The sequence below is a fragment of the Bufo gargarizans genome, chromosome 5 (genome assembly GCF_014858855.1).
Source record: "Bufo gargarizans isolate SCDJY-AF-19 chromosome 5, ASM1485885v1, whole genome shotgun sequence".
Lineage (NCBI taxonomy): Eukaryota > Metazoa > Chordata > Amphibia > Anura > Bufonidae > Bufo > Bufo gargarizans.
Window position 1 is genome coordinate 463358935 of NC_058084.1, and position 22995 is coordinate 463381929.

Here is a 22995-nt window from a genome sequence, read left to right on the forward strand (position 1 = left end):
AGGTGTGGATGCGGACAGCACACAGTGTGCTGTCTGCATCTTTTGCGGCCCCATTGAAATGAATGTGTCCAAACCCGTTCGGCAGAATTGCGGAACGGACGTGGACCTATTCATACGGACGTGTCAATGGACCCTTAGTCTGATAAATAAATAAACTACACTGCTTCTGAAGATCACAGGCTTTCACAAGAGCGTGTCCAGTGCAGAAATCACGCTCTGTGTGTGAGCGTGATTCTCCATTCTGGACACTGCTCGCTTTTCAGGAGCGCATGGCATTATACTGATTTATAATACTGTGTATCTCTGCATGACTTTACTGCTACAGAATCATAGTCACATAAAGCTGTAACAGTAAGGTCATGCAGAGGCACATAGCATTATAAATCGGTATGCAATCCTGAGAAGCGATCAGTGTCCAGAAAGGAGAATCACGCACACACATGCAGAGCGTGATTTCCACACTGGACACACTCATCTGAAACAGCCCTAAGTGTGATTTCCTCCTCCTTATTTGTTCTGTGAGATCTGGAGCAAAGTAGGAAGTAAGGGAAAGGACATCACAGCAGTACAGTGTAGGCAGATTTCAAAGAAGGGAGACACGACCTGCTTGTGAGAGAAATGCATCTAGCTGTCCAGCAGAAATGAGGAATAATTAGGCTGGAAAAAAAAACATTAGGGAAGCCCAAAAATACCTATTTCTTCACAATTATGCTTGTACAAAGAAGCACAGCCATTATGAAAACTTTTTTTTTTTTGAAAACTCAGGTACACTTTAAAGAGGTTTTCTGAAAATGTATAACTGATGACCAGTGGGAGTCATATACCCAGGACCCCCGCTGATCAGCTGTTTGAGAAGGTAGCAGTGCTCGCAGTAGCACCATGGCCTTCTCACAGCTTTTCCTAGGCCAGTGACAACACATTTATTGGTCACATGGCCCAGCAGCAGCTCAGCCCCATTGAAGTGAATGGGGCTGAGCTGCGATACCAAGCACGGCCACTATACTATGTACGGCACTGTGCTTGGCTTACAGGAGCGCCGGTGCCATGTCAAACAGCTGATCGGCGGGGGGTCCAGTGTGTCGGACCACCACCAATCAGATACTGATGACCTATCCTGGAAAACTCTTTTAAGACTACGACTTTTAAACAGTATTAGTAAATCTGCCCCAGTTTACGAAGTTGTGCCTCTTCCAGAGGATATCGATAATCTCTCCTAAGAATAGGCGATCAATATTAAAGTCTTGAAAAACCCGTTGAACACCCTGCTTGAGGTACTGACCTAACATTATTATTGGATTATATATATACATATAAATAGACAGAACCTGTTGCATATGAAAATCCTTTAATATAATATTACAGTGACCCTGATGTTAGTAAAATGGTGCCTCCTGAAGGAGCTGCTGAGTTTTGGCGGAGTCATATATGGCCCCAGTGTGATTGAGAGGTGACTTCTGTGTACACCCCTGGTGACATTAAAGTGGTTGCTGACACATATGAGTCTGCTGATGACGATACAGGTTTGATTTCTGCATGAAACAGCCGAGGAGCTTCTCTCTCATGTGAAGTCGCTGGTGTTTAGTTAATGACGTTTTCAATCCAAAGCTTTTCCCGCACTGATGACAAGTGAATGGCCGCTCGCCCGTGTGGGTTCTCTGATGATCCATTAATTTAGTTTTATTTATAAAACACTTCCTGCAGAACAGACACTGATACTCTCCGGTGTGAATTTTTTGGTGTTGAATGAGCAGTGATTTCCATATAAAACACTTCCCGCACTCGGGACACGAAAAAGGTTTTTCTCCTGTGTGAACGCGCTTGTGTTCAACGAGTCTTGAAGGATACCGAAAACATTTTCCGCACTCCGAACAAGACAGTGGCTTCTGTGCTGCGCTGTCTTCGCGGTGCATCCTGTCTGCAGACATTGGTTCCAGGTTACCAAGATCAGATGAGACGTAGTTACCGCCGGTCGGAGAGTTTATAGTTGTGGTGTAGAAGTAATTTAAAGGTTCTTCTATGAAGTCATCTTCTATTTCTATCTCTATTTCATGCTCTGGAGATGAGACTCGTTCATCACCTGTTCAGAATAAAATATAGGCAAATTTGAGAGAAATATTTTTATTTTTATTTGGAGGGTTCAATCTGCAAACATTTCCATCCTATAATGCAAGTGTCAACTACAACAGCTCCGGTTTCTGGACAGGAAAATAAGCTTGCCTTGTGGAACGTCCTGGAAGGAAGTTCTGTAATCTACTGTAGTGTTAGGCTACTTTCACACTTGCGCTTGATCGGATCCGTTCTGAACGGATCCGATCACATTAATGCAGACTGAGGCTCCGTTCAGTACGGATCCGTCTGCATTAATAACTTTAAAAAAATTCGCAAGTGCGCAAGTAGCCTGCGCGGATCCGTTCAGACTTTCAATGTAAAGTCAATGGGGGACGGATCCGCTTGAAGATTGAGCCATATGGTGACATCTTCAAGCGGATCCATTCCCATTGACTTACATTGTAAGTCTGAACGGATCCGCACGGCCAGGCGGACACCCGAACGCTGCAAGCAGCGTTCAGCTGTCCGCCTGTCCGTGCGGAGGCGAGCGGAGCGGAGGCTGAACGCCGCCAGACTGATGCAGTCTGAGCGGATCCGCGTCCATTCAGACTGCATCAGGGCTGGACGGAGGCGTTTGGGTCCGCTCGTGAGCTCCTTCAAACGGAGCTCACGAACGGACCCATGAACGCTAGTGTGAAAGTAGCCTTATCATGTATGACGTCCACTACAAAGACCTGTCATGTATAGAATATATCTAGGTGGACAATGCATGAGAAGAAACGGAGGTGTCATTTACCATTGAACTGGAACACCACATCATGTGGATGAGGCTCCTACGACCTTCCACTGACGGCAGCAGGTTGGTGCAGTTACACAAATTGCTAGAGTCAGACTGAGGCCTCATGCACACGGCCGTTGCCAGCCGTGGCCCGTATTGCGACCCACAAACAGCGGGTCTGCAATATGCGGGCACCGGCCATGTACTCCCCACATCACGGATGTGGACCCATTCACTTGAATGGGTCCACAATCCTGAGCTACGGTGCGGAACAGAGGCACGGAAGCACTACGACGTGCTTCCGTGGTGTTTCTGTACGTTCCTCCGCACCGCAAAAAAATAGGATCAGGGACCCATTCAAGTTGAATGGGTCTGGATCCGTCGCGGCAGCCGCACGGATGGTGCCTGTGCGTTGGGGACCACAAATTGCGGTCCCCAATGCATGGAAAGGCCGTGTGCAACAGGCCTGAGGTTGGAAATCTTTAAAGGAATTTTCTGGTTTCAAAAATCCATTCCCAGGCATCCTACTCAGTTAGAGGTGGACCCTTATTTTAAGCAACAGTAGCTAACAAGCTGCAAAGAGCTTCTCTCATTTGAGGATACTGTCGTTACATGTGCGGTACATGGACACACATTGATTTTAAAGAGAATCTGTCACCAGCGACCTCCCTATCCAGCTCTCTGCAGACACATAGCTGTGGTTCAGCTGATTAAAATGCTGTTTTTCTTTTGTTGATCCAAGGCTCTATTCCCTAGTTAGGATACTTTTTCTTAATATGCAAATTAGGCCTATGGTGCAATGAGGGGGTCACCAATGCTCTTGTTGAATCCTAGCTTAAAGTGCAAAGGGCGTGGCACCTGCAGAGAGAGCAGAGCCTATAGTAGTACCCCTAGTAGCGGCAACGCCCCCGTTGCTCCTAAAGGCTAATTTGCATATATTAAACGGCCAACAAAAAAGAGTGAATCTGGATCGCACATCCTCATGCTATGCTTTGACCTATAACTGCTTCTTAGCATAATTAACATCGCTTTTCAGCGTAATAACTAGTATGCGGCCTCCTAAATTACATCATGAGGCATAAGCATACATTTTGATCAAAAGGCATAGGCCCACTCACCACGACAAGGTTGCCCTTCTCGAGTGGGAACCTACTATAATTTGGCACAGCACCGCATGGCGACCACCGACGCCGCAGCACTGCATCAGCAGGAGGCGGGACCCAGCAGCCAAACATCACCCCTGCCCAGGCACTGGGCCCCATCAACCCAGCAGCACAGCAGCAATGGCAACCACGCACCACCGCACCATGTTAACAGTTGTCAAACCTCACCTTATCATATGCTCTCAGGAACGGCGCTGCGTGGTTGCCATTACTGCTGTGCTGGTGGGGCCGTGCCTGGGTGGCATTGTCAAGAAGCAGGGGTGCTGTTTGGCTGCTGATTCCCGCTCCCTGCTGGTGCAGTGCTGCAGCATCGGTGGTCTCCGTGCCAAATTAGAGTAGTTTCCCACTCGAGGAGGCAACCTTGTCGTGGTGAGTGCCTATGCTTTGAGATCAAAATATATACCAATGCCTCATGTACTGTACGCAATTTAGGGGGCTGCATACTAGTTACGCTGAAAAGCAATGTTAATTATGCTGAGAATCAGTTATAGGTCAAAGCATTGCATGAGAATGTGCGATCCAGATTCTTTCTAAATTGTTGGATATATTAAAACATCCTTTTTCTCAGCAATGCGGTCACATATGAACATGAGACCAACACAGACGCCTTCAGCTGCCAAGTGCACATGTAACAGGTCAGCCAGTGTCATAGGTACAGATCTGGTGACAGATTCAATTTTCTCATTGACATTAGGTTGCTTTGGTTCCGAGCTGTACCTGTGAAGTTTCTTTCATAAGCTTAAGAAGAGCAGTAATTACTCAATGTCCAAATGGATTACTCTCTTATTACTGAGAATTGCCACAGTTTTAACCGTGGCAGCAGGTACAAGTAAAGCAGAAAAAAAAAAAATATCTTCTTCACCTGTACTTGCCGCACACAAAAACCAGTGGAAACTGTGCAATATACCTCGCAGTACCTGGCCGCATAAACTGCTTTGTGTACGTGCACAGTTGGGTAGATTTGAGTCCAGTGATGTTTGTGTGAATGAGTTGTGTAATATGAGTCTTGATCTAAACATTTACCGCACTCTGAAGACCATGGCTCCTGCGCTGTGCTGAAGCAGTCATCGGCGTCCATGCTGTCTACAGACATCGGTTCGTCTTTAGTAAGGTCAATTGAGATGTAGTCACCACCAGTCACAGTTATCGCTGTGATATTTAAGTCATTTAAGGGCTCTTTTATGAGGTCTTCTCTTTTTGGAGGCTTGGGAGTCAAAACTGGTTGTTCACCTGTTGAGAATAAAAATAAGTTCTAGAAGAATTCTCTTTTTTTATTTTAAGGGTGCAATCTGCAAACATTCCCATCATATTATGCTTCTCCCTCTATTTCTCATTGAAGAGGCTCTAACTAGCCAATAGTAGGCTGCGGCGGGAAAGGGCCTCCCTAGCATCGCGGGTGACGTTAGGGAGGCTCGTTCCCGTCCTGCTATTGGCTGCCTTCCCCCCCGGTATGTTTTGATCTACACGACGGGGAGATGCAGGAGCGGCCGCGTGGGCATCAGAAGCGGCGTGGGTGCCGGGGAGCGAGGCAAGTACAATCTGTGTGAGGGGCCAGTGCATTTGGGGGGGGGCATTTTCAAAGGGGTTGTCCGGGTTCAGACCTGAACCCGGACATACCCTTATTTTCACCCAGGCAGCCCCCCTGATGTTGGCATCGGAGCATCTCATGCTCCGATGCACTCCCTTGCCCTGCGCAGGGCACGGGCTCTTTTGTTTACAACTGCTGGGCAGAAGCTTCCACCCGGCAGTGTGTTCGGTGATGTCACTGGCTCAGATGGGCGTGCTTTAGCTGGTTAGGGCAGCGGTGAAGCCCGCCCATCAGTGCCGGTGACGTCACCAGGCTTCCTGGCAGCCCTATGGAGAGCCTGGTACGTCACCGAAACTCTTGAAAATGCCTTTGCCCTGCGTGATTTAGCGCAGGGCAAAGGAGAGCATCGGAGCATGAACTTTTCTGATGCTCAAGTCAACATGCATTGTTGTGAATATCTGAGGAGTCAGAGAGGCAAATTGTCTCCTGTAGTGTTCAGATATAGTCCTTAAGGCTAAGGATTTATGGGATCATTTATCAAACTGGTGTAAAGTAGAACTGGCTTAGTTGCCCATAGCAACCAATCAGATTCAGCCTTTCATTTTCCAAAGGAGCTGTCAAAAATGAAAGGTGGAATCTGATTCCAGTTCTACTTTACACTAGTTTGATAAATCTCCCCATTAGTATCTTTCTGACTATACCAGCAAGCTTCCTCCTAGTTTTATAACATCATAGTTTATTTGAGGGCTGATTGGGACAGAGCAGAACATCGCTTCCTTTCCTCCCTTTCAGGTAGCTCCATCTCCCAAAATTTGCCTCTCTCTTTGAAGTCCTCAATTTTTGCATGAGAGAGATTATTTTTTATGTTCTCTCCTCTAGAAACACTCAAATGGTATCCTGCACAAGAGGGACTTCAAATGGTATCCTGCACAAAATTTACCATTGCCTAAAGTGTGACAGAACCGCTGCTCTTGCTGCCATGCGGACTAATTGAGCAAAAGCATAAGCCAAGAAACTTGCAGCCAACTTGAGGAGGAAAATAGAATTGATCATCTGCTCCCTGAATTTTGTATTCCTTACAGATGTACCTATATCTGGTTTAACCACATAAAGAGACCTAGCCACCACAGGAGCAGCAGCCTCAGGTTTTAGTTACCTCATAGGCATCCCATGTTCTCTGTTCATGGGGTCTCTGAGCTGAGACAATCCTTTCAAAAGCAATGCTGTTTCCATTAAAACCTTTGTGACTCAGGAATTTCATGCCAGGCCCAGATCTATTCACCATTTAAGGGGAAATTGAGGTTTCTGGGAAATATTGCTTTTTATCTGGTAATTATTTGGAGATTCTCTATCTCCCTACAACACCGAGGTGCAATAACCTACAAGTTGCTTGGCAGAGTAATACGAACCCTTTGGGCTAGGGTCAGTGCGGAGTCAGAGCGAGGTGCTGGCTGGGTATCCAAAATAGATCCAGCACCACTCTACCCATATGTACTGAGCAGCCCCAACGCTGAAGTCTGCTTACTTCAGAACGTGGACTTGGAAGTCCTGATATTCATGAGCTCCCAGCTTTCCCTGCCTCTTTGCTGCTGACTGACAAAACTCTTATAGCAACAAGTGACGAGGAGAGATGATGATTATGAGGACGTCCGTGCTCTGTACTGCGTCAATGTGCTCAGGGTCTCGGTCACCAGTTTATGCCGATTACTGCAGCGCTGCTCCTGTTCAAGTGAATGGAAGCAACGCTGCAGTAACCAGCTTGTCTACTGCAGAAGTCGATGGAGATGTGTAGTTCTGGCACTAAAGCTACTGCAGAACAGCTGATCGGTGGGGGTGCCACCGCTGATCAGAGGTTATCAGTATTAAAGTACTGGAAAACATATTTGAAGGGAACCTGTCACCGGGATTTTGTGTATAGAGCTGCGGACATGGGTTGCTAGATGGTCGCTAGCACATCCGCAATACCCAGTCCCCATAGCTCTGTGTGCTTTTATTGTGTCGAAAAACAGATTTGATACATATGCAAATTAACCTGAGATGAGTCCTGTCCCTGACTCATCTCACGCTAATTTGCATATGTATCAAATTGGTTTTTCAACACAATAAAAGCACACAGAGCTATGGGGACTGGGTATTGCGGATGTGCTAGCGGCCATCTAGCAACCCATGTCCTCAGCTCTATACCCAAAATCACGGTGACAGGTTCCCTTTAAGGTGTTTCTATACATTTTATGGTAGTTTGTATAGAAAACGCTTCCCATTTAGGCTACATTCACACTAGCGTTCGGGGCTCCGCTTGCGAGTTCCGTTCAAAGGCTCTCACAAGCGGCCCCGAACGCTTCCGTCCAGCCCTAATGCATTCTGAGTGGATGCGGATCTGCTCAGAATACATCAGTCTGGCAGCGTTTGGCCTCCGCTCCGCTCAGCAGGCGGACACCTGAACGCTGCTTGCAGCGTTCGGGTGTCCGCCTGGCTGTGCGGAGGCAAACGGGGACGGATCCGTTTGAATATGACACACTATGGCTCAGTTTTCAAACGGATCCGTCCCCCATTGACTTTCAATGTAAAGTCTGGACAGATCCGTCTGAGGCTACTTTGACACTTAGAATTTTTTTTACAATATAATGCAGACGGATCCGTTCTGAACGGATCCACCGTCTGCATTATATGAGCGGATCCGTCTCAGACGGATCCGCTCTGAACGCAAGTGTGAAAGTAGCCTTAATATATATTTTTTTGTCTTATGGATTCCATAAGAAGAAAGAAATTTGAATGTTATGTCACGCTCCCACTCTGAATGACAGATAATTATCTCTTGTAGAAGAACAACTTTTACAAGACAGTAATGTGCTTTATGGAGGCAGCACACAAACTGCGCTGTAGGCCTCCATACACTGTAGGTCCTGCTGCCGGCCGCCTGTTGTAATACAGACCAGTTACAGGTATGATATTTCTGGCATCCTTATTCAATCAGCTTTTAAAATACTAGAATTGGCCAAAATGGGCTTCGGAGTGGATTTTATGAAGTGGGTTAAACTTTTGTACTGTGAACCCAGGGCTAGAGTACGAGTTAACGGGCATTTATCGTCAACTATTGCTTTGGAGAGGGGGACAAGACAGGGCTGTCCGCTGTCTCCGCTATTGTTTGCGATAGCCATTGAACCCTTAGCTTGTATCCTGCGTTCTACTTCTTCTGTGGGTGGGTTATTGCGGGGCTCAATGGAGGAGCGAGTATCGTTGTATGCGGATGATACATTGATATATGTGAACGATCTGGAAAAGTATATGGATGCAGTAATATCTGTGGTATCTCAGTTTGGCGACCAGTCTGGATTACTAGTAAACTGGGATAAGTCAGTGATTCTTCCAGTATCCTCTCAAGTACCGTCACGCACTGCTGCCTTCTCCGGACTTAAGGTGGTGCAATCCTTTAAGTATCTTGGGGTAATAGTGTCCATGAACCCTGCAGATTATATTACCAGTAACCTCCTACCCTTGTTGGAGAAATTTAAACATAAGATCACAGTGTGGCATAAACTGCCTTTGTCAGTGATAGGAAGGGGAAATTTGTTGAAAATGATCCTTATGCCGCAATTGCTTTATGTCCTGCACAACTCCCCTGTTTGGATTCCCGTGCATTACTTTCACAAAATTTTACGGCTGTTTCGCTTTTTTCTGTGGAAAAGTGCAGGGGGACTTGCTCTGCCCAACCCTTTACTCTATTTTCTGTCGGCCCAATTGCAGCATTTTAAAGGGTGGGGAGTGGGGGGTAGCCCAGGTATGAAGAGTGGACGATTGATGGAGTGGGCGTCGAATAGATCTCCCCCATTGACGGCCGTTGAAGGTAGGGTAAAGGAAGATGTGGGGCGTATCCCAATACTAGTGCTCATGAGGAAAGTCTGGTGTAAAACCAAACATATTTTGGGATTAGAGGGGTACGTCAATATCTCGCCTATTTGGAGGAACCCAGCGCTGCCAGAGTTGGAAGGTCTAACTGGGTTTTCTGGGTGGAATAACAAGGGAATATGGAATTTGGGCCATATCTTCTCAGGCGGGGTATTGAAGCAATATCAACAGCTGTGCTCGGAGTTTGGGCTTCCTTCCTCGCAGTTCTATAGATATCTTCAGCTCAGGCATGCACTAGACGCTCAGGCTAAAGTGGCCCCAATAGTATTTACGTCCACTCATGCGCTGAACACAGTGGTGGCTGCTGGTTCGGTGAAAGGGGCAATCTCCGTGATGTATCAGGCCTTGCTAGAAGATTTTCTTAAGGGATACCCGCTAAAATGTAGGCAGCAATGGGAAAGAGATTTGGGTGGGCTTACAGATGCGCAATGGTCAGAGATAGTGGCGCTTACTCCCAATCTATCTCTCAGTGAGGCGGCACGTCTCTCCCAGCTGTATCTAGTGCACAGAGTATATAGGACTCCGGTATTTCTGCACAAAGTGGGGTGTAGGGATAGTCCCAATTGTCCGAAATGTGGCAGCGCCGAAGCTGATCTTCTGCATATGTTATGGTCATGCCCTTCATTGACCTCTTATTGGAGAGCAATACTACATCTTGTTAATAAGGTACATAGTACTAAATTTAAAATGGATCCAAAAATTTGTATTCTGGGAGTACTGCCAGAGGAAAATTTGCAGTCTACAGTAGCTACGGGAATAGAAAGGATGCTTTATCAGGCGAGGAAGACTGTCGCAGCAAAATGGATACAGGGGATACCCCCGGAAGTACCGGAGTATGTTGCTAGAATGAATGTGGTAGTGCGTCTTGAGAGGGGTGTATACCAGAAAAGAAAATGCTTGACTAAATTTGAGGCTATTTGGGGTAGCTGGATAGATAGGTCGGGATGCTGTAGTCCTTGGCTAGCATTGACGAGGAGTGCTTTGATTGCCCGGTAAGGCTACTCTGGGGAAGTGACTGTGTACATCCTGGTGATAGGTGGAATGTGTGGTGTATGATTGTTGGTGTCTGATGTGTGATGTGTGACTGTGGACTGAGTGCCATGTCTGTATGGGAGTTTACTTACTTGGGGCTCATAGCCTGTATTGTTTATTGAGTTCAATTGAACTGGTGCCGATAGAATGAGGAGACAAGGAATTTGGAGGTAGTTATGCTCTTATTGTAATGATGTCCTGCTCTTGGAAAGTTTGGGAGGGGAGGGGGGGGGCTGTTTATAGGGATGTTTGTTGAGGGAGAAAACAATTAGATAGATGAAGATCTAGATCTAATGTGTATATTCCTACGATGTCTTATGGTCATGGGATGTATATTATGTAAAATGTGCATATGTAATATTTTGTACTTTTGCCTTTTGTACATGATGTCTTTTGATGACCGGATATTTGATTTGATTGTCATTTGATGATGAAAAAGGAAAATTTGATAATAAAAAATTATCTGATAAAAAAAAAAAATACTAGAATTGAAAAGCTTGTTAAATACAAGCTTAGTCGATTAAAACTAAATGCTCAGGACAACCCTTTGTGGACTACATATGTATATAAATGACAATTAAAGCTCTTTTACATAGCGGGACCTTTTCCTCACCCTGTGACGAGAGCTGGTGATCATCCATGATGACCTTCTTGTACTGCTTCTGCTTGTGATCATCCAGGATGACTTTCTTGTACAGGTTCTGCTGGTGATCCTCCATGATGACTTTCTTGTACTGGTTCTGCTGGTGGTCATCCATGATGACTTTCTTGTACAGGTTCTGCTTGTGATCATCCATGATGACTTTCTTGTACATATTCTGCTGGTGATCATCCATGATGACTTTCTTGTACCGGTTCTGCTGGTGATCATCCATGATGACTTTCTTGTACTGGTTCTGCTGGTGATCATCCATGATGACTTTCTTGTACTGGTTCTGCTGGTGATCATCCAGGATGACTTTCTTGTACAGGTTCTGCTGGTGATCATCCATGATGACTTTCTTGTACTGGTTCTGCTGGTGATCATCCATGATGACTTTCTTGTACAGGTTCTGCTGGTGATCATCCACGATGATTTTCTTGTACAGGTTCTGCTGGTGATCATCCAGGAAGACTTTCTTGTACAGGTTCTGCTTGTGATCATCCATGATGACTTTCTTGTACTGGTTCTGCTGGTGATCATCCACGATGATTTTCTTGTACAGGTTCTGCTGGTGATCATCCATGATGACTTTCTTGTACTGGTTCTGCTGGTGGTCATCCAGGATGACTTTCTTGTACAGGTTCTGCTGGTGATCATCCATGACGTTCTTGTACAGATGCTTGTGTTTATCTACATAATCCCATTCTTCTATAGAGAAGTAGACGGCGATGTCCTCATAGCGTGCAGGAACCTGAAATGCACAAGAAGACAGCAATACAACACAACAGCTGTGATCAGTGACCTGTATGTAAAACATCGGGCTGACTGGCTGACATAGGTCATCTGGTACATTTAGTAGATATAGGGGGAGATTTATTAAAACTGGTGTAAAGGAAAACTGGCTTACATGCCCATAGCAACCAATCGGATTTCACCTTACATATTCCAAAGAAACTCTTAAAATTGAAAGGTGGAATCTGATTGATTACTGCACAACTCTTTTTACTGGATACTTCTGCGTTATTGTAAGCAGTAAAAAAGTGAATATTACAGAATGGAGCCACACTCTTTTGGACTCTGTCAGTATGGTGGAGGCCTATGGGTCCATTTAACATACACTGCAAAGGCACCTTTTAAATGGCAAAAGCTCCCCATGGATGGCAGCTCTCACCTCCCCTGTCAGCAGATGGATGATCTGGTTGGTGAGCAGAAGAATCTTCTTGTTCTTTTCATGGCTCACAAAGTCTGTGCTTGTCATCGGGTTGGTCTCTTTGGCCGCACTTCTTCTTCCTAAATCGATGGGGCCGCTAATTGAAGTTATACGATCGGCGCACGTCTTCTTCATAACTTTGTAATCCTGCGGATAAAGAGACACAATGGTGATGACCCACACTAACGTTCTGGACTCAATTACTGCAAAGTAGCGGACCCTGTGAACAACATATCATTTAGAGACTAAAAAGCCGCACTGAAAGATTTTAGGGGGTCAAGTTACATACCAGAGACAGGCAGCCATATCAGTAATAGTGCAAGTCAACCAAAGTGACTCCATTACAATGACAACCAGCATTGGTGCAAATCACATCACTATCACGACAATGCCAGCAACACTGCTCCCCTTACAAAACTGACCCCATAGCAGCGTCAGCAAGCCTTGGTGCTCTCCATAAGGCCCCGTGCACACAACCGTATCCATTTTGCAGACTGCAAATCACTAATCCATAAAATATGGATGGCGTTTGTATCGCATCTGCATTTTTTGTGGACCCACTGACTTTAATAGGTCTGCATTTTGTGGACAAGTATTAGACATGTTCGATCTGTTTGCGGAATGGACATATGGATGCGGAAAGCACACAGACCACGGATCAACTGAAAACAACGGGTCCGCAAAAAAATGCAGCCAACACATGGACCGCACCCGTATTTTGTGGATCCACAATTTGTGGGCCTCAAAATGGACACGGTCCATTGCAAGCTAGCAGAGTACAAGGGTTCCCTATCATTCCCTAGTGACTTTTATCACAATTCACTCCCATAGGATCAAGAGATAGGCTGAACTTGCTGTATTCCATGGGACTGACCATCTAAAGGGCATGGGGACTCCTGATTTCTACCTCACATCATCATCAAACGATTAGGAATTTTGAATTCTTACGGCGATCCTTTAGGCTGCTTTCACACAAGTGAGTTCAATGCACTGAACTCGCAACGTCTGTCTACAGAAGCTCCCGTAATGTCGTGGTCGAATACCATTATATTGATTTATGATGCTATGTAACCCTTAAATTTCTGGAATGTTTTGGATAACACTGACAGCATTATGTTAGTGTTATCTAATACATTCCAGAACTCTAAGGGTTACATAGCATCATAAATCAGTATAATGCTATGTGACCCCGGCAGTGCTGGGGAGGTCAGTACAGGATCTTCCGCAGACACACGCTGCGAGTCCGGAGCGTGGAACTCACTTGTGTAAAAGCGACCTTAGTTGTCCAAAGAGATAAACAGTCACCAGACACTTTTTCCTCTCTCCCCACTGAAAACACATGCATGCTCAGCCGAAGAAGCAAGTGTATATGGGTGTTCTGAGCAATAGTTATTGAAGATCTATGGCCAACTTTAGGTAACCCGATTGTAAGAAATAAGACAGTAGAAGTCCTTCACTCCCAGTATCGCTCACCTCTCCGGTCAGGAGGAATAAGATCTCCAGGGTGAGGCTTAACATCCTGTCAGTCTTGAGAATGTTTCTATTATCCATGGAGGTCATTTTGAGAAGAGGTGGTGGTTCTGATGAGAACTGCTGAGCCTGAAGTGATTCCTGCACCTGCAAGAACAAGCGAGAGACGTGTCACAAGGAGGTGACTTAATACTGATAATGTATCATTCAAGTAGATGTAAGCACTGAAACCTGTGATTGGCCGCAGAAGTCATGGGACCAACCACTTCCTGGTCCTGCGGGGGAAAAAAGCGGGCAGAAACAGAGCAGCGGCAGGGCCACAGACAGGCAAGAGTGTTTTTTTTTGTCATTGCGTTCAGGTTAGCGCCATAGGGGTTGTCAGCCTTAAGGTCATACAACCCCTTTAAAGGGGTTTTCTGCTTTTCCTATATTAATGACCTATGCTTAGAATAGGTAATCAATAACAGATCGTCGGGGGCCCGACTGTATGAAGAGGACACATCGCTCATACAAACACTGCCGTCTCTTTATTGTTTATCTGCTCAAGTCTACATCGCAGCAGTGAACAGCTGTGATTACAACTCCGCCATCTCCATTAACTTCAATAGGAAGGCTCAATCTCTGTGTTCTCTTCATATAGCTGATCAGCTGAGGATAAAACAGGAATATAGGAAAAGCAGAGAACCCCTTTAAGTGGGTAGTTGATTTTTAAGAGATTACTTTCTTTCTTAAAAAAACACACACACAAAAACCTTGTTATATAAACTACTCCCTAATCAAGGATCTTGAAGCTCCACTCCATGTGCACAAGAGAGGATTACATAACCTTCACCCAACAGGCTGATCCTCCTGGGAGGAGTTAGCGGCAGTGAATCAATTAGGTCATCACTCCTTCACTAAGTACTGCTCCCATATATCCTCCTAACAGTGTGCCTGCTGAAGAACACGGCCAGGCAGAAGAAGCAGGGATCTGATGTATCATGCTGATGACTATTCTGACAGAAGAGGTCTTGTTAGGCTACTGTCACATCTGCGTTTTTGCTGGATCCGTCATAATACAACCAGCTGCATCTGTTATGAACGGATCCGGTTGTATTATCTCTAAAATAGCCAAGACTTTTGTCAGAGAAAATGGATCCGTCTCCATTGACTTAGGCTACTTTCACACTAGCGTTTTTGCTGGATCCGGCAGGGTTCAGCAGAAACGCTTCCGTTACTGATAATGCAACCATATGCATCCGTTATGAACAGATACAGTTGTATTATCTGTAACATACCCAAGACGGACCCGTCATGAACTCCATTTTGTCAAAGAAAACGGATCCGTCCCCATTGACTTGCATTGTGGGTCATGGCGTCTTGCTCCGCATCCCAGGACGAAAAAACAAACCGGAGCATGCCGCGGTTTGCTCTCCGGTATGAGAAAGGAACGGAATGCATTTTGGAGCATTGCGTTCTCTTCAGTTACGTTTTGTCCCCATTTACAATGAATAGGGTCAAAACAGAAGCGTTTTTTTCTGGTATTGAAACCCTATGATGGATCTCAATACCGGAAAATATTAAAGCTAGAGTGAAAGTAGCCTTAGATTGTGAGTCATGACGGATCAGTGTTGCTCCGCATCCCAGGACACACTCAAAAACGCTGCTTGCTGCGCTTTTGTGTGCGTCATGGGAACACAACTAAAAGGAAAATAATGCATTCTGGTGCACTCCGTTTCCTTCAGTTCTGTTTTGTCCCCGTTGACAATGAATGGGGACAAAACTGAAGCGTTTTCTCCTGCTATTAAGATCCTATGACGGGAAAGCGCAGGTGTGAAAGTAGCCTTACTTTTATGCAATCTCATACTGTCCCTCAGGGGCTTCTCTCCTATACCCGGTGTGAGAAGCAAGAGATCCCAGTTCTCCAAGATGCTGTCCAACATGTTCATAATGTAGGGAGCTTTCAGTTACATTACAGAGCATAGAAGCTTCAAGTAACGCTTCCTATGCTTTGTAATGGCACCGATCCAGGTGCAGTGATATGGCCGGCATCTTCCACCTCTCCAGGTCAGGTTCAGTAGGTCATGTACACAGGTTGGATCCTCCATGGCTGGGTTGTGTGTGGAAGGTGCGCTCCTCTCAATGATAAATTAGTTTCACAATGAACTATGGACTACATGATGCTTCAGTGTGTATGTTTTTGGTGCACGCGGTTTATACCTACATCTCTATGTTGTAGTCCATAGATCGGTTTGGCTTTGTTCCTTGCGTCCATCGTGTTATCTGAACATGTACTGACATCCTTCCTGACCGCACTTTTAGGCGCGCTAGCTTCTAGTTTGTAAGGTTGAGCGGTAGATATTGAATTACCCTTGTATGATTGCTCTCTAGATGATGGAGGACGCTTGTGGAAGTGACGCGGTATGGCATCGTCCTTTAGCACGGTTTTCCTTTTCGTCTGTCTGTAGGAGTCCGGCGAGAAGTGCTCAGAGCAAATACGGAAACTGTTGGTCTTCTTCCCTTCCAAAATTTTCCTTGCAAAACTTTCAATGTCTCCAAAGTTCTGATTAATGTGGGAGAGCCAGCATTTAATTCTCAACAAGTCTTTAGGAAATCCATGTAACATGATCCCATTTGAAATATTCTTGTCCTTACGTGCCGTATGATTTGGGCAGCCGGAGACGATGCACTTGGGCATATTTGCAATCTGAAACAGAAAGGAATATATTTAAAGGGGTTGCCCCACAAAAATATTTTACATTTTCAAAGTAGCACCTGGATCTGAATACTTTTGTAATTGCATGTAATTAGAAATTTAGCATATCCATTTTATTAAATAAAATGTATCTGTATAGCACCACCTGCTCTTTGTTCTTCTCCCTATTTCTCTGTCGCTAAGGTGATCACACATGCTCAGTTCTATCGTTCAACTGCCACCAGCTGCAGCAAAAAAGACATGGCCCCTGAGCTGCAGCAGAAAGGACACACCTCCTGAGCTGTGATACAGAAAGAGCTGCAGTAGAAAGAACACACCTCCTGAGCTGTGATAGGGACAGAGAAGCAGCAGCAGAAAGGACCCACCTCAATAGTATAAAGGTCACCCCCTGAGCTGTGTTAGGGAAATAGATGCACCAGAAGGGATATATCCTCTAAGAGAGGACACACCCTCCCAAGTTGCCAGCCTGAAGAGAATCTAGTAATGCAATTAGAGAAGTGAATATCTCCGGATTCATGTGAGGTAAAGGGCCGGTTCTAGATTTGTTCACATTAATAATAGGCTAACGCCTATAATCAACATATACCGCTGCAGCCACTCACTGACTGGGTGAGAACATTTCCTGTGACCAGCAAAGCATCGGAACAAGACCAGTGAAGTATTTATCATACATATTTTTTTTTAATAGAATTCTGACCCTTAAAACATAGAAAAATAATATTGTCTGGACAACCCTTTTAAGGCTAGGGCTACACAGAGACATGTGACACATAGGGCACAACTACACTGCAACATGTGTCGTGCGACACTGATGTCGCACGACAATTTTTATAATGATAGACTAAGGTGTCGCACTCTGACTGCGACGGTCGCAGAAAAATTCATCTTGGATGGATTTTTTGCTACTGTTGTGTCGCAGTGCGACGCCATAGACTGACTATCTTTATAAAAATTGTCACGCGACATTGGTGCAACACATGTTGTCGTTTAGCCCTAGCCTAAAGCACTTATCCAGACAGATTTTTGTTTAAAGATAACAGGTCAGAAGAGGGTAAAAATAATAATAAAAAGGAATCATTACTCACCTCCAGCAATCTCCTGCTGCTGCTCTGATCCCTTCTGTTCACTTTCTGGTCCCAACTCAATAGTAGGGTGCGGGTCACCTCTAGACCAGTAATTGACTGAGCGGTCCTTCCCTGGCGTGATGAACCAGAAAAGGGGAGAGCAGTGAGGAATCAGTGGATGTGAGTAATGATTCTTTATTCTTAACTCCTTATGACCTAGTATCTTAAAAATAATTCTCCCTGGAAAGCCCCTTGTTAAGGTACTTTCACACTTGCGTCAGAGGATTTCGGCAATCCGGACGGCATTTGTCAGACGAATCCGGATCCGTCTGACAAATGCATTGAAATACCGGATCCGTCTCTCCGGTGTCATCCGGTATTTTTTTTTTCTCACAGATTTAAAGGTCTGTTAAATTTGGAGTACCGCTCAATATGGAGCCCTTTTTTCTGTACAGAGCTGAGATGCTCTAATAGAGGGATCTGAATTTCCGCTCACTTCAGTCAGCTAATCTGACGGACTCCTTATCTCTGCTCTCTGATATTATAAACAGTCATTATCTTACTGATAAGAATGTGGCTTAAAGAAGTGTTTATGACCTGTTAATAGGGTTATTAGATGACTGCACAAAGTGAAAGTAAAAAGTACCAGTCACACAGCTAGATAAACAGTTAACCCTTTGTGACAGATCGGCTAAATATTTTTAATAAAGACCAATTGAAAAAAAGATTTTTAGCCTAAAATGAGTAAAATGCGTAAAATGCAATAATAAAAAAAAAATTGCGGGTGCCAGAGGACGGGGTAAGTATAATCTATATGAGAGGCCTGGGCATTTTGTAATCGTTGGATAACCCCTTTAAGGCACCTTTCCCAAAGGGAAGGTGCCTGAGCAATAGGTTGCCTAGCTTGTTAGTTTCCTGTGAAGGTGTGTTGTATTCGTCTGCCTGTGTACTGACCTCTGCCCGTTTACTGGATTCTGACCCTCCGCTGCTTGTCTTCCAAATTGATCCTTTGCTGCCTGTCCTAGGACCGTTTACAATACTGCATGTACAGTCATGGCCAAAAGTTTTGAGAATGACACAAATATTAGTTTTCACAAAGTTTGCTGCTAAACTGCTTTTAGATCTTTGTTTCAGTTGTTTCTGTGATGTAGTGAAATATAATTACAGGCACTTCATACGTTTCAAAGGCTTTTATCGACAATTACATGACATTTATGCAAAGAGTCAGTATTTGCAGTGTTGGCCCTTCTTTTTCAGGACCTCTGCAATCCGACTGGGCATGCTCTCAATCAACTTCTGGGCCAATCCCTGACTGATAGCAACCCATTCTTTCATAATCACTTCTTGGAGTTTGTCAGAATTAGTGGGTTTTTGTTTGTCCACCCGCCTCTTGAGGATTGACCACAAGTTCTCAATGGGATTAAGATCTGGGGAGTTTCAAGGCCATGGACCCAAAATGTCAACGTTTTGGTCCCTGAGCCACTTAGTTGTCACTTTTGCCTTATGGCACGGTGCTCCATGCTGGAAAATGCATTGTTCTTCACCAAACTGTTGTTGGATTGTTGGAAGAAGTTGCTGTTGGAGGGTGTTTTGGTACCATTCTTTATTCATGGCTGTGTTTTGGGGCAAAATTGTGAGTGAGCCCACTCCCTTGGATGAGAAGCAACCCCACACATGAATGGTCTCAGGATGCTTTACTGTTGGCATGACACAGGACTGATGGTAGCGCTCACCTTTTCTTCTCCGGACAAGCCTTTTTCCTGATGCCCCAAACAATCGGAAAGAGGCTTCATCGGAGAATATGACTTTGCCCCAGTCCTCAGCAGTCCATTCACCATATTTTCTGCAGAAGATCAATCTGTCCCTGATGTTTTTTTTGGAGAGAAGTGGCTTCTTTGCTGCCCTTCTTGACACCAGGCCATCTTCCAAAAGTCTTCACCTCACTGCATGCAGATGTGCTCACACCTGCCTGCTGCCATTCCTGAGCAAGCTCTGCACTGGTGGCACTCCGATCCCGCAGCTGAATCCTCTTTAGGAGACGATCCTGGCACTTGCTGGACTTTCTTGGACGCCCTGAAGCCTTCTTAACAAGAATTGAACCTCTTTCCTTGAAGTTCTTGATGATCCTATAAATTGTTGATTGAGGTGCAATCTTAGTTTCCACAATATCCTTGCCTGTGAAGCCATTTTCATGCAACGCAATGATGGCTGCACGCGTTTCTTTGCAGGTCACCATGGTTAACAATGGAAGAACAATGATTTCAAGCATCACCCTCCTTTTAACAGGTCAAGTCTGCCATTTTAACCCAATCAGCCTGACATAATGATCTCCAGCCTTGTGCTCGTCAACATTCTCACCTGAGTTAACAAGACGATTACTGAAATGATCTCAGCAGGTCCTTTAATGACAGCAATGAAATGCAGTGGAATGTTTTTTTGGGGATTAAGTTAATTTTCATGGCAAAGAAGGACTATGCAATTCATCTGATCACTCGTCATAACATTCTGGAGTATATGCAAATTGCTATTATAAAAACTTAAGCAGCAACTTTTCCAATTTCCAATATTTATGTAATTCTCAAAACTTCTGGCCATGACTGTACTCCGCCTGCTAAAATCTCAGCCCGTCCATGACCACGATTTTGCCTGACCCTTAGGGGCTCTGCACCAGTGTCTCTGACCCCGGTGGGTGAGCTGTTAACCACACAGAGACTACTCCAGGAGGTAGCAGCCCGGCGGTTCCCCTGCAGAAAAGTCCAGATTCCTGTACAGGGCTTAAAGGGTGTATATCAGGGGACCCCCAGGATAATGCCCTTAAAGTTAGCCCACCGGATGGTTGACAAGGTGTTTCCACACCCTATGCTTTAGCACCCCTTTAAACTACTGTATAAGAAAACATTACTCCTTACATAAACAATAGTCACATAAAGTTCATACCTGAACCAGTGTACAGTCTGCTCACACTCGGGCCCCAGGCGTCTTCCTGTTCTGTCCGAGTCATAAATCAGTAACATACCAGGCGGCACTCCGGGGTGTCCTTGGTGTTCCAGGCCTCGGTCTTCTCACCTTCATAAAAAAACAAGTGAGCAAAAAATCTGCAGGGGCCAAAGACATGTCAGTGATATCAGTGAAAACAGGCGGAAACTTTTCGCTTTTTCTTTTCGGAGATTCACAGCAGCACAAAGATTCACTACCGAAGCCCCCCATAAAAATATCCAGAAAAAATAAAATAAAACTCTATGGGGCAGATTTATCAAAACTGGGGTAAAGGAAAACTGGCTTAGTTGCCCCTAGCAACCAATCAGATTCCACCTTTCATTTTCCAAAGGAGCTGTGAAAAATTAAAGGAGGAATCTGACTGGTTGCTATCGGCAACTAAACCAGTTTTCCTTTACACCAGTTTTAATAAATCTCCCCCTATGTACCCCAAAATAGTAACATTAAAAAGACAAAAAACAAAAAAAAGCAAGTTCTTATACAGTCACGGCAACTGGACACGCGCCACCGTAAAGCGCCGAGTCCTATATCGCTATGGATACGGGAAAATGGGACAACCCCTTAAATATTTGTAACTGAAAGCGAATCTCTGATCGGCTGCCACAGATAATAAGGACGCACTTTCGCCCCTGTGACGACATATTTGGGCCAACGGTGACGCCCACAAATAATGACACTGACAGTCTGACTACGCCTTGTGCCAAGCCTTCTCCATGGTTTATAAATAAAGTTTATTTAAACCTCAACAGTATGTGTTCATCACGGCTACACAGGTCACACACTGTTTACATCTTGGGACAGGACTTCCAGCACATAAGGACCTTTCAATAAACTTTATTAAAAAAAAAAAAACACAGCAAAGACCGCGGCTGTCACCAGTTTATATAACACCGGAGGGACTGAGGGGAAACGTGAGGTAAATAAGATCCTCTGTGTAACCCTGGGGAGAAGCCGGGCTTCCACACTGCCGCCTGTACCCGGCCCCTCCGGTCACACGGGGCTCACCTCATTACTGTGCGCTCCCGCTTCTCCGCCCTTATAAACCTCTGCACCCCGGTATCTGGCGCAGGAGCCGTGACGTCATCTCCCGGAGCCGCTGAGAGCCGAGGCTCGGAGTGATGACGTCGTTTTCTATGCGCCGCTGTTCTCTGTTTAAGAGAATAATAAAGTTGTAAACCTAATTTAAAATGTGAGCAAAAGGAACAGCCAGGAGACGGCGGGGTTTTATTCTTCTTCAGGGGGCTGTGTGTGTGAGGCTGTACACGCTCCTGATACAGAGTACTTACTGACACAGGCAGTATAACAGAAGCCACCAGCCTATAGCATTGTGAAGCTTACCGGGAGTGAAAAATACAACAGTTTATTATTTAGGCCCCTTTCACACGAGCGTGACGGATTTGGTCCAGGTGCGTTGCAGGAAACTCGTGCGATTTTGCTTGCGAGTGCTGTACGTTTTGTACGCGATTGCGTTGTGTTATTGCCTTTTTGTTTCGCGCGGGTGACATGCGGATTGCATGCGTTTTTAACGCGCGTGAAAAAAAACCCTGAACCATTCTCTTGATTCACCTTTTACTGCCAAGAGATATTAAAACCTCCAGCATATATTATTTTTGTTCAATCTCTTTTTATTGAAAAATCAGCGACTTGGTACAATCTTATAGGCTATATTACCTAAACACAAGTACATCAAACATAAGGTCCAGAAGCAGGTATCTGTAGAAACCCACAACCAGGAACATAAGATAAATGCCTTTCATATTAGCAATAACGAAAGCACAAAATAGTCAACAGTGAGTTAAGGGTACTTTCACACTTGCGTTTTTCTTTTCCGGCGCTAAGTTCCGTCCTAGGGGCTCAATACCAGAAAGAAGATGCCCCTAAGTACGCATTTTAGGGCTTCCCATTTCATAGGTGGTGGGGTTGTGTCCGATTGGTGATTTTCAGTGAAATCTGAAATAGTGGCTCTAATATCTGACATGCAAACAGGTTGTCGTTTAGCCTCCAAGTGAATGAACGTTGTTTTGTAGAATGTGGTTGTAGACAGAGGAGTGGTCTGACCACAGGAACCCGTCCATCGAGCAGCGGGGATCTGAGTCTAATAGTTAAAGGGAGTCTGTCACCACATTTTAGCATGTTAGACCGTTAAAATAGGGTTATGTGATCCACCCAGAACATAAAAACTGTACCTTTGTTGTAGAAAACGGACTTTTCTTTTTGCCGAAAATGAACTTATAAGATTATGTTCTGAGCCCTCTCAAGTGCCCAGGGCGGTCTCTCAATCCTCGGAGCCCCAGGCAGCACCTCCTAAACGGCTCATAACCCCGCCCTCCGTGCGCCTCTGCCCGTCCGTTTACTCCCCTGTCCTTTTCCACTGCGGCTGTGCGGTCCAAATCGTAGCGGGCGCATGCGCAATGCGATGCCCGCTCCTGGCAGGGCATCGCAATACCTACTGCGCATGCG

At 45.2% G+C, this 22995-nt stretch overlaps 1 protein-coding gene across 3 annotated transcripts; it reads right to left on the bottom strand.

The window, feature by feature from the left end:
• Nucleotides 1–1328: 1328 nt before the first annotated feature.
• Nucleotides 1329–21642, bottom strand: LOC122938348 (zinc finger protein 567-like). 3 transcript variants are annotated; one of them, XM_044293801.1, is made up of 9 exons: nt 21541–21642; nt 20476–20604; nt 17560–17670; nt 15983–16465; nt 13783–13926; nt 12271–12456; nt 11070–11850; nt 5014–5220; nt 1329–2077 (listed from the first exon to the last, which is right to left on the bottom strand). In XM_044293801.1, the coding sequence occupies exons 4-9, from the start codon at nt 16454–16456 to the stop codon at nt 1476–1478; spliced, it is 2394 nt and encodes a 797-aa protein (XP_044149736.1). In that variant the 5' UTR covers nt 16457–16465; nt 17560–17670; nt 20476–20604; nt 21541–21642; the 3' UTR covers nt 1329–1475. The 3 variants fall into 3 exon arrangements, with proteins under 3 accessions (XP_044149736.1, XP_044149737.1, XP_044149738.1); XM_044293802.1 differs by lacking the exon at nt 17560–17670; XM_044293803.1 differs by lacking the exons at nt 17560–17670; nt 20476–20604; nt 21541–21642 and having other exon boundaries at nt 16129–16320.
• Between the last annotated feature and the right edge of the window lie 1353 nt (nt 21643–22995).